Genomic DNA, 11,308 nt, shown 5'->3' on the forward strand with positions numbered 1-11,308 from the left:
GGGGTAGTGTCACCTACACCTACACCTTGTGTACATGCGATGACCATTGGTAACCTTATGATTTCTGACTCAATAAGCCATCAAAGACACAAACAAACAAACAAACAAACAACACAGATACTATGTTCAGAGAGTAAAACTGCACACTGGGCATCTGTCTATGTGACCCAAAAAGGCCCATTTGCCTGCAATAGAAACCATCTCAAGAGGCAACTGCATCCTCACTGCATCCTCAAGCTTCGCATGGCTTCAATTAGAGCTTCTTTTCTTCCTTCACAGGCACCAACCTCAGACAGACCCTCTTGAAGCCCCCCGAGGAGAGGCCAAGGCACTGGGGCAGTTCCCCTTGTTTAAAGGCCAAAGCACTGGGGCAGTTCCCCTTGTTTAAAGGCCAAGGCACTGGGGCTGTTCCCCTTGTTTAAAGGCCAAAGCACTGGGGCAGTTCCCCTTGTTTAAAGGCCAAGGCACTGGGGCTGTTCCCCTTGTTTAAAGGCCAAGGCACTGGGGCTGTTCCCCTTGTTTCAAGGCCAAGGCACTGGGGCTGTTCCCCTTGTTTAAAGGCCAAAGCACTGGGGCAGTTCCCCTTGTTTAAAGGCCAAAGCACTGGGGCTGTTCCCCTTGTTTAAAGGCCAAGGCACTGGGGCTGTTCCCCTTGTTTAAAGGCCGTTGTTTTTCCCTCCCTCTGACGCTAATTGAATCATGCTCTCATGCTGGCCCTAGCACCAGGCCACTCTCATGTTTAATCTTATTTTCAGCCACTGTTTCTTTATTGATTTTCTTTTTTAAACCTCTGAGCCACAGCACACAAATGCTACAGAGAATAGACAGAAGCGCCGAAGAGAAGAGAATTCAAAAGTGAACACAAGAAGAGGGGGAAACAAGAAAAACAAGAAGAAAAGGAAACAGACTAGCACAGGCTAAGACAGGATTGTATGTGGACCAGATGTTCCCCCCTCTCTCTCACACACACACACACACAAACACACTCACTCGCCTGGATGGCAGTTTCCTCCCTCTCTTCTCCAAGAGAAAGAAAGAGAAAAAAGGGGGGAGAGAGAGAGAGAGAGAGAGAGAGACAAGGCTGCGAGCCCCATTTTTAAATCAGAACAGCTTGAGTCCTGAGCCTCCTGCTCACACAAACAATACGTGGCAGCAGACGTGGCCGCCGGTGGGAGCAAAAGGTTTCTGCCGCTCCTGCACCCCTCAGACACAGACCCGCACCCCTCAGACACAGACCTGCACCCCTCAGACACAGACCTGCACCCCTCAGACACAGACCTGCACCCCTCAGACACAGACCTGCACCCCTCAGACACAGACCTGCACCCCTCAGACACAGACCTGCACCCCTCAGACACAGACCCGCACCTCTCAGACACAGACCTGCACCCCTCAGACACAGACCCGCACCCCTCAGACACAGACCTGCCGGCTCCACTGACCTGGGACACTCTCACCCCGTCAGTTCAACACCGACCTGGGACTCACCCTCACCCCATCACTCTCTCACCCCATCACTCTCTCACCCCATCAGTTTAGCACTGTTGACACTCCGTCAGCTTTTATTCAAAGGCGCCTGATGTCTAGACGCTGGGATATTACACAGCTAAATTATAGAACAGGCGTTAGCAGTGTGTGGTCGCCTGCAACCACCTGCCCTCTCCGTGATGCACCTGGCCTGACTCAACCTGCCCAATGACTGACACACCTTCACACGCAGACCGTAAATGATGGTCTCAGTAGCCTGCTGTGGGCTTCTAGGGCCTACACAAGACTATGTGCATCTTAAAGTCTCAGAAAAATGAGTTTTAAATTGGTCCTGTAAGTCACACTTGATAAACGTATCTGGGAAATAAGTTTAAGTAACATGACGCAATCAAAACAGCAATTTCACATTTATGAAATATATGAAAGAAACAGAATGGGGCTGGTGTGTGTGTGTGTGTTTGTTTGTGTTTACCCAGCGGAAGTCTTTGCCATCAAACTTGCGGGCGCTGGTGAAGAGCACGGTGCGAGCAGGCATGTTGATCCCCATGGCGAACGTTTCCGTGGCGAACAGAGCCTACAGGGGTCACAGGGTCACAGGGTGAACATCAGGAAGAGCAAGTAGTTCAACAAATCCACCGCTGGTCTACCCTAAACCCTTTTCATGATCAGAAACCTGGCATGTAAAGACTAGAACTTCCTGCCGTGTTGTGGGAGGGGGAGCACGTACAGGAGAACACACACACACACACACACACACACACACACACACACACACACACACACACACACACACGGCTCCCCTGAAAGTGCCTTCCTTCCGTGGTGTGGGAGGGGGAGCACGTACAGGAGAACACACACACACACACGGCTCCCCTGAAAGTGCTGCCCCAGCACAGATATAATTGGCAGGCAGGGATGCAAGGACGTCTCTCTGGAAGTTTCCTAACTGTATTAACCAGATGTCTCGCCAAAGCAGCCATTTTGGTTACTGATTACAGAGACAGGGAAAATGCCAGTCAAGGTCTTTTTCCTCAGAACATATATTTCAGTGGTCGCTATCAGGATATTAAGACAGTTCAGCTGACAAACGCGGACTGCCTCTTTGACAGCTGCTCAAACCCAACACCACACAGATGAAGGAGGCATCTCATTGGCCCGGTAATGGTGTGTTGAAGCAACTGTAACAGTTTTTGTAACTTGTGATCATGAGGGGAAATTGTCCCATCTTTCAACCTGATGCAGAGGTGTGTTGGCATTTTTCAGACAAACTTTTTCAAAAGTCTTTGACGGTCGCGCCTACCTTGATAAGCCCTTCAGAAAAGAGGATCTCGATGGTTTCCTTCAGGATGGGTAGGAGGCCACCATGATGGATACCGATGCCTCTCTTCAGCAGGGGGAGGACGTGCTCCACCTACACACACACACACACACACACACACACACACACACACAGAGGGTTTTAGCCTTAGTTTCACAGAACATGGAGTATGCAAACAGTACAACACAAGCTGCTAAAAAAAAAAAACCCTAGAGCCTCTCAGGCCCAGAAGCCCTTCTGAATGACAAACTCTCCCCACACACACACACACACACACACACACACAGCCCTTGTGAATGACAAACTCCACTCCCTGGCAACAGACGTGACACAGAACAGACCAGCCGTAAATAGAACACGCCTGTTTCCATTGTTTTTGGAAGATAATGTTCTTCTGCCTGTTCCAAACATACACAAATAACCGCTTTTAATGCTAACATGACTCATGAACCACATTTTTTAAATCTTTTTGAATATTTATCGAATTGACAGTAGCGAGTAAGCAGTTGGGGTGGGTTTGGGAAATGACCTCAGTGTTGGGTGAGTTCATGACCCGAATGTGTGTGTTCAGTACACCAACCAATCCAAACTCTAAGAGCATGAGGTGAATATGAGAGGATGTGAAAGCGCGGACCTCCTGCAACCCCTGCAATGGAAAAGTCGTGTGTGTGTGTGTGTGTGTGTGTGTGTGTGACTCACAAAAAACTTTCTTGCTTAACGCACAGGCAAGACCTTTGATGACGGCAAGGAGCTCGTGAACTACGCCAAGTGAGTGAGCGTTAATGCAACCAGAACTAAGAAAGACAGACAGAAAGGCGCAGGTTCTGCAATGAGTCACTGAAGCCTGTGGCTCCAGCGTTGAGAGTTTAGCGGTTAGTTTGCTAGCTTCGATGGAGAGTTTGGCGGTTAGTTTGCTAGCTTCGATGGAGAGTTTAGCGGTTAGTTTGCTAGCTTCGATGGAGAGTTTGGCGGTTAGTTTGCTAGCTTCGATGGAGAGTTTGGCGGTTAGTTTGCTAGCTTCGATGGAGAGTTTGGTGGTTAGTTTGCTAGCTTCGACGCTGGGTGCCGTGCCAGCCGGCCGCCCACACTGGGGTCTGAGGGGGGGGGGGGGGTGTCACACCAATGTGCAGCGATGCGTGCCAGTGAAACCATATCTACAAATGTTCAGCTCACAAATAAATGTTAAACCGCTCGCTCTCTGTCACGCACAGACACACACGCACGCACGCACACACACCACACACACACACACACACACACACACACACACACACACACACACACACACACACACACACAACTTCAACTAACTTTTGCAATGTTAATAGTTGGTGAATTAGTCTTGGTGAAGTGATGCAAATCTAGGTGTATTGCAAAGATGCACGTGTGGTACCACAGTTTGTCACTACCTCTTGATTTTGATTTGGGGGGGGGGGGGGGGGGGGGGGGGGGGGGGGGGTGCGTCCGTACGGCGAAAAGAAGACCCATTCTGGAGAGAACCCGCGGCTGGGTGATGGGTAACTGGGGGCATGTTTGTCCCCTTGTGTCTGGCAGTCTCGTAGCCGAGGCCCCGCTCGCTAGCAGCTCATGGCGCACTTCAGTGTGATGACACATGCACACATGCACACCATTAAAAATAAAGCAAAGCCAAAAAAAAACGTCACACGTGTGGCTTTCGAAAGGGCCTGGCCGTGGTTGAGTATACAAAACTATTAGACATCAACGTAGAGGAGTGTTTAGGTGAACGTAGATCACAGGGTGTCCTGTGGCGTTTGGGACAGAGGAAACGGCACGAGTATGTCCTGCATTAAAACAGCAGGAGCGTCAGAGCGGAGGCCTCTCTTCAGGCCTGGGGTTTTTACGAGCACTGATCTCATCTCCCAGGCTCTCAAGAGTGATTACGTGAAGGCTTCACCCCTGGTGCTCTGGGAGTGATTACGTGAAAGCAGCACCCCTGGTGTTTGGCTAGGCAAAGCGGCACTGACCTGTGGAAGCTTTTTGTCCTCGTCCGAGAGACAGTCGATGGCATTGTTGAAGACCTCCTCCACAAGTTTCTTCTCCTCGTCTGAAGAAAAAGAGTGAAAACAAGAGAGACATACAATTACAGCCGTCATCTGAGCAAGTTAATTAATGGTTTAATATTTAGCAAAAAAAAAACCTTTTAGAAGGTATGACGACCAGCACCATGACATGTAAACGCTGTAGGACAAATAACACAGCCTTGCTCAGCTGACATGTTTATATATGGGTGGGTGTTCCACGTGCTTGGTCACGTATTTAAATACTTCTGATGCAGAGCTTCTAGTGAGGAAGCACAGAGAGAGTTTGGATTCGGAGTCGGAGCACTTCAGAGAAGACGTGGCTCTGACCTCCTGGAGTAAGACTCGCTCTCACACATGCAGTAAGACTCGCTCTCGCCACAACCACAACCTCACACTTTAGAATCTCTCTCCCTCGCATCAGCAACACAAACACACACACACACGCCAAAATACAGAGCCAATCTGTCAACCTGATTGGACTGTGATCTTTTCACTCTGCAAGTCTACTCCATTCTTTCTTTCCCCTTCCCTCCCTCCCTCTCTCCCTCCCTCCTTCTATCTCTCTCTCTAATATTTCCATAAACACAGGCCTGAACTATGCGCCCACAGAGACAGGGGCTCGTGGACTCCCAGTGATGGATAAGAGCACATGACAGTAAAAGCTCTCTGTGCCGCTCCTGATCACGGTCACGGCCCGATGACGGCATCATAACACCCCACTTATACATCCCTCCTCTTCGCTCAGACCCTCTCCCTCTCTCTCTCTCTCTCTCTCCCTCCCTCCCTCCCTCTCTCCCTCCCTCCCTCCCTCCGTCTTGTGTCTGAATCTTACTCTCATCATCTTCTCCTCAATGCTCTCCATCTGGCTCACTCACACTCCCCTCCTCCCCCTGTCCAGGTCTTATCTCATTACAGCTCCCCCTCCCTTTTTCTCTCTCTCTCCCTCTCTCCCTCTCTCCATCCCTCAATCTCCCCCTCTCTCACCATTAGGCACTGTAAGCATAGCAACGGGAATTTGAGTATGAAGCCCAACCCCCGCCCAGCAGATAGCAGCCAGCACCGTAAACGCCCTCTAAATCTGGACCGCTCTTTTAAACAGTTTACTGCCAGCACCGGTAGGCCACCTCAGAACACGAACACACACACACACACACACACACACACACACACACACACACACACACACACACACACACACACACACACACACACACACACACACACACACACACACACACACACACACACACACACACACACACACACACACACACACACACACACACACACACCCACACCCCCCCCCCCCATCCCCATCTGACTCTTCAAGGAGTTTCAATGCAGCACTATGACTGAGCAGATCAGCATGGCCAAACCATTTCCACACGATGTACACCAACTTAAAGCATGACTGGCGTCCCATTAGCTACGTTTCGCTACATTTCTGGAAGAGGGCACTGGCGGTGTGGTTGCCCGTGGTTGCCCGTGTTTGCGGTGTGACGGGCGATGCCAGGCAAGCCGAGCCAGATTGCTTCATGTTGTATACATAAGGAGAGCGCTGCGATATTCTTGTGTATAAACACACAAGCCTCTACGACGTGAAAGCTTCGCTCAGCATTGCTATGATTGCGGGGGCTGACGGTAGAGGAGATGTTTGTGTGATGTGTGTTATGGTCAGATATGGACTCTACACCACCTCCCTCTGCACACACGCACGCACACACACACATTCAAATGTAGCTTTGGCATTACTACAGAGGTTCCTCGAAAAACATGTTTATTCAAACGCTCTGTGTTTGTGTAAGTCTGCGCATGTACCGAGGTGAATGTAAATGAACATCATGAAAATACTGTGGTGTGTACTGAGCGTGTGCCACATGTAAATAGGTGTGTGTGTGTGTGTGTGTGTGTGTGTGTACCTGTGTTGAACTCCAGCTTGGACACCTGTAGGGCGTAGGCCTCGCACTCCTTTTTGCTGAAGCTGAAGATGATGACGGGCTGGAAGTTCCTCTCCATGATCATCTTCACGATCTTAAACACGTTGGACGGACCTGACACAAGACACAATGATGAGGCCGACGAGTCGCTCGCGAGAACAGACCAGGTCAGAAACCACAGACACAAAAATCCCTCCAACTCCTCTTGGTTAAACCACATTAAGATAACTGAATTGAAACAAAAAGATGAACAAAAACAACAGGACACACAAACTATGCAAAACTATGACTACCCAATAGGAATATCCAAGCGAATAACTAGGAAAAAAAAGTATGAAACCTCATTCATATTCAGGTTTTCTGATATTGATCACGTCCTGGTCTTACCTTTCGTTCCCCCCCTCCTGCCCTTGGCGTCCCACTTGCCCCCGCCGGCACTGCCCCCAGAATCCCCGGCGTCCCGGAGGACCTGCATGGCCGTGTTGAAGTTGTCCTCTCTGAACTCACCCTGGGGGGGGAGGGAATATCAGGTCATGAGCAGCCAGCCAGTCTCTCACACACACACACACACACACACAGACACTCACACACAGACACTCACACACAGACACACGCACACACACACACGCAGCCAGCCAGTCTCTCACACACACACACACACACACACACAGACACTCACACACAGACACTCACACACACACACACACACACACACACACACGCACACACGCACACACACACACACACACATAACAAGTCACGAGAAAGCCAGCGCATCTGTTACCCGCGACTTAGATTTAGTCTTTCCTTATGCACATGATTTGGAAAGAGAGTGGATTTACCTTCTAAAACCATTTCATATAAGCAAAGTTCTGTTCAGCGTTGTGCCTTCCAGTCCTAAAACTAATACACCTGCACACATGTGTCTGCACTGAAGGAGTTTCTAAGCACCATGTTTGGCTGTGAATTAGGAGTTGTGCTAATTATACGCATGTGTTTTTGTGTCTGCATCATATTAACATCTGTGTTTACACGTGCTTATAGTATGTGTGTGTGAGTGTAGATAAACTAGGTGATGGCACAAATTCTGTTTAGCTTTCCTATGCTCCTGCTTAACTAGCATGCTTAATGAAGTTACTTCAAAAGAGCAACTCTAGCAAAGTTCCTTTACTGCGCAGACACCCCTCTAAATAATGGAGGGCGTAGGACACCTGATGCCTCCACCAGTGGAAGGGAGAAAAGAGCTCGTTCCTTTGGGCTGGCAAGCATTCAACACGAGATTAAAACTGAGCCCAAATGACAGCACAACACTGACAGTCCCAGAAAACCATAATGGATTAGGAGGGGAAAGAGCTCACTTCTAACTGCATGCTTTTTCAACTCTGGAAAATAAGTGCTGGGAACATCAACATTGGGGAGATGTTATTTATAATGTGTGTAAATAGCCAGCTGGACGGATATGGGGTTGTTATTCTTCATATTGGTTCTCAGCGGCTGGGCTGATGGCCGATACTTACATTCTCATCCACCACGAGGTGAAGTCCGTCGCCCCCTGCTGGGAAGATGTAGTGTTGCAGGGGAGTGGGGCGGTAGTCTGTGTACACCACATGGCAGGGCTAAACAGACAGGAAAACACACACACAAACTCTTAGAAATTAGGTCTTCATTTCATCATACAAATAAAAGATATAAGATGGACAAAAAGTTATGTTTGAGAACTGTGCTAATACACAGAATGTCAGGTAAATGAATCAACATTCTGGTTAACAGCACTTTCTACACACCTGTTTATGGAGGTGACAGATCCACTCGGCAAACTGTCGGGCGTTGGGGATGGTGGCGGAGAGGAAGACGTAGTGGACGTTGTCTGGCAGCAGGATGATCGTCTCCTCCCAGACCACTCCACGCTCTACAGCAAACACAAACACATGCAAACTCAGCAATCCTTCACACATATACAATAGCCCTTCAAAGATGCACGTCTTTAACAACGATGGTCCTTCACATGTAAGGATGTGAGGTTATAGGGTGACATACCCAAATCCCTCATGTAATGGATCTCATCAAAGACGACCCAGGCCACCTCTCGCATCACCTCTGAGCCTCTGTACAGCATACTCCGCAAGATCTACAACATAAACAATCACGCTCATCAGATTTTAGTGTTGGATAACATTTGTGCTGTATAATAATCTGGAGGAAATGAGTTTGCTATGCCAACAAGAGACAGTGGATATAACATTTTAGTCTTCAAATGATTTTCACCAAATTTCTGAAAGGTTAAAACAGTTATGAGTACCAATTCTTGCAAGTGTATTACATAGCTAGGCTATACATCAACAAGAGGACTCTTCTCCTATATACATCCTTCTCCTCGCTGAAGAGCATAAATAATCCTGAGGAGATCCTGACTGTATCATCATGTATCATCTTACCTCAGTGGTCATGACGAGGCAGGAGGCCGTGGGGTTGATGGTGACGTCTCCCGTCATCAGTCCCACATCCTGGAACTCCTCGTACATCTCTCTGTACTTCTGGTTACTCAGGGCTTTGATGGGGCTGGTGAAGATCACCCTCTGCTTCTCCCTCAGGGCCAGAGCAATGGCATATCTTTTTTATGGAGAGAGAGGGAGAGGAAAAAAAACAGCATGGGTCAGGCATATACTTTACACATAGGCATGCACTTTACGATTATGTACATTCACCAACTGAATGGCATGGGACACATGATATGCTTCAGCAATCTATGTGATCATAAATGACAGACCACCCTGCAGTCTATACAATAACATATAACATATAAACTTTGCTCAATATGTGAAATATACATGGCTTATACATGCATCATACTCACTCTGCACAGACAGTCTTGCCAGCAGATGTGTGGGCTGACACCAGAACAGACTGGTTGTTGTCGATGCACAAAAGGGCTTCTCTCTGGAAGGGGTCCAGTAGGAATGGGTATTCCTGATGGACAGGAGGGGGAAGAGGTTAACTAGGGAATTCGTACCTTTGGCTATTTAAATCAGCATTTGGCCAAGCTGAAAAGTGAAAGCCCTACTTTCTAGTGCAAGATGCAGAGTAAAAAGAATGAACATGGATGGATCAATGCCACTGGGCTCTTTGCCTGGCTGTATGTCACCAATAACAAGCTGAAAAGTATGGTACATTGAGTGACAGATGCCATTCATGTTTTACTTGCAAACATGGCTGTAACTAGAAGGAAACAGTTAACTGTACTCTGGGAGTGTCACAACACATAGACAAACTAGCACAATATCTTTCATCATACGAATGCGTACGACTTCATACACTGATGTGATGTTTAAAATGCCAGTTTCTTGGAGATAAGAAAGACAGATAGATGGACCTACTTTCGCTGCTTTCCCAACTCGAGGTTTCAACTGTTTGTAGTCTTCATTGGATGGCAGAGCAACCTGTTGTGTTGGTAAGAGATGTTTTGAGTCGTATGAGGACAGGACACATGGAAGTCTACATTTGCCCCCGTGCAGATTTGGGAAAATAAAACATCAATTTTAAGATCTAGACTCCAATGTAATTGATCACACATGTACCTCATGCGTGCAGCCTTCCACCGTTTCCACTTGCTCCGTTTTCACCTGAGGCATGAGATCTGCGAGGCTGCACAGATCAGACATCAAACATTAGCAAAGTAGCTAAAGTGTAATTACACTGAGATGTTCAACAAAAAAAGGAGAGATTTACTTGATTTCTTCAGGCGATACGGTTTCGAGCTTGGGTTTCTTCCCAAACACAACTTCATCTGTGCCATCGTTGTCAGCTTCTCGTTTACTCTTGGTAATAAGGGGCGATTCTGTCTTTCCCTTTCCATGTTTACCAGCAGTTTTCCTGGTAATGGGGAGATAAATATAAGGAATAATTGGAGAAGTGTTTCAAAGTTTTAATGATCACTAAAAAGTCGGTCAATTTCACCAGAACAAGCTAGTTAGCCAGCTAGCTGCCTGTACAGACCTCACATTAGCTTGCTAACGTGGGAAACCGTGTTGCATCCCATTATAGCTGGCATTACAGCTAACGTTAGCTACAGCTAGATGGCTACCATGGCTAAAGCATGACACCGAAACTTTAACATTTACCTCGAATACAGAATAAAGAACAGTTAATCTATACACATCATACGAAAACAAACTAACTAACTGTACATACCCAGCCGGTGGTGCTGGTTTAGCTTTAGAAGAAGCCGTTTGCTCATCATCAAACACGCTGAACAAATCGTCCCCAAAGGCGTCCGCCATGTTTACACAGCGAGGCAAGCGGACACACTTCCCATAATGCCTTTTCCGGTTATTCATTTCCGCTACGGAAAGCGCTAAAGCTCACTTTCAGATGCCACTGTAGCTACCGATGCCGCATATACTAACACCACGTCTACTACTTTCTTGTCCGTGTGTGTATGCCAGTTAAAACACGATTTGTCAAAGTGGTCTGACAGGAGAGTTTGTTATCGCACGCGTGAACTTAATTTCAATGTGTCCGATCGC

General features: G+C 47.8%; 1 protein-coding gene across 1 annotated transcript in view; it reads right to left on the reverse strand.

Moving 5' to 3' along the window:
* The window catches only part of LOC116222779 (exosome RNA helicase MTR4-like), a 15,557-nt gene extending 4,448 nt beyond the window's left edge, over window positions 1–11,109 (reverse strand). Inside the window, exons 1-14 of the mRNA XM_031577464.2 lie at window positions 10,974–11,109; window positions 10,512–10,655; window positions 10,361–10,427; window positions 10,160–10,222; window positions 9,640–9,752; window positions 9,221–9,395; window positions 8,823–8,913; window positions 8,570–8,694; window positions 8,303–8,401; window positions 7,173–7,293; window positions 6,768–6,899; window positions 4,792–4,871; window positions 2,789–2,899; window positions 1,961–2,062 (exon numbers count right to left, since the gene is read on the reverse strand). Of these exons, the coding sequence (XP_031433324.1) occupies window positions 1,961–2,062; window positions 2,789–2,899; window positions 4,792–4,871; window positions 6,768–6,899; window positions 7,173–7,293; window positions 8,303–8,401; window positions 8,570–8,694; window positions 8,823–8,913; window positions 9,221–9,395; window positions 9,640–9,752; window positions 10,160–10,222; window positions 10,361–10,427; window positions 10,512–10,655; window positions 10,974–11,062 (1,512 nt within the window). The 5' untranslated portion in view covers window positions 11,063–11,109. The remainder of the gene's footprint in view (window positions 1–1,960; window positions 2,063–2,788; window positions 2,900–4,791; window positions 4,872–6,767; window positions 6,900–7,172; window positions 7,294–8,302; window positions 8,402–8,569; window positions 8,695–8,822; window positions 8,914–9,220; window positions 9,396–9,639; window positions 9,753–10,159; window positions 10,223–10,360; window positions 10,428–10,511; window positions 10,656–10,973) is intronic.
* Between the last annotated feature and the right edge of the window lie 199 nt (window positions 11,110–11,308).

This window comes from Clupea harengus, chromosome 12 (assembly GCF_900700415.2).
Source record: "Clupea harengus chromosome 12, Ch_v2.0.2, whole genome shotgun sequence".
Classification (NCBI taxonomy): Eukaryota; Metazoa; Chordata; class Actinopteri; order Clupeiformes; family Clupeidae; genus Clupea; species Clupea harengus.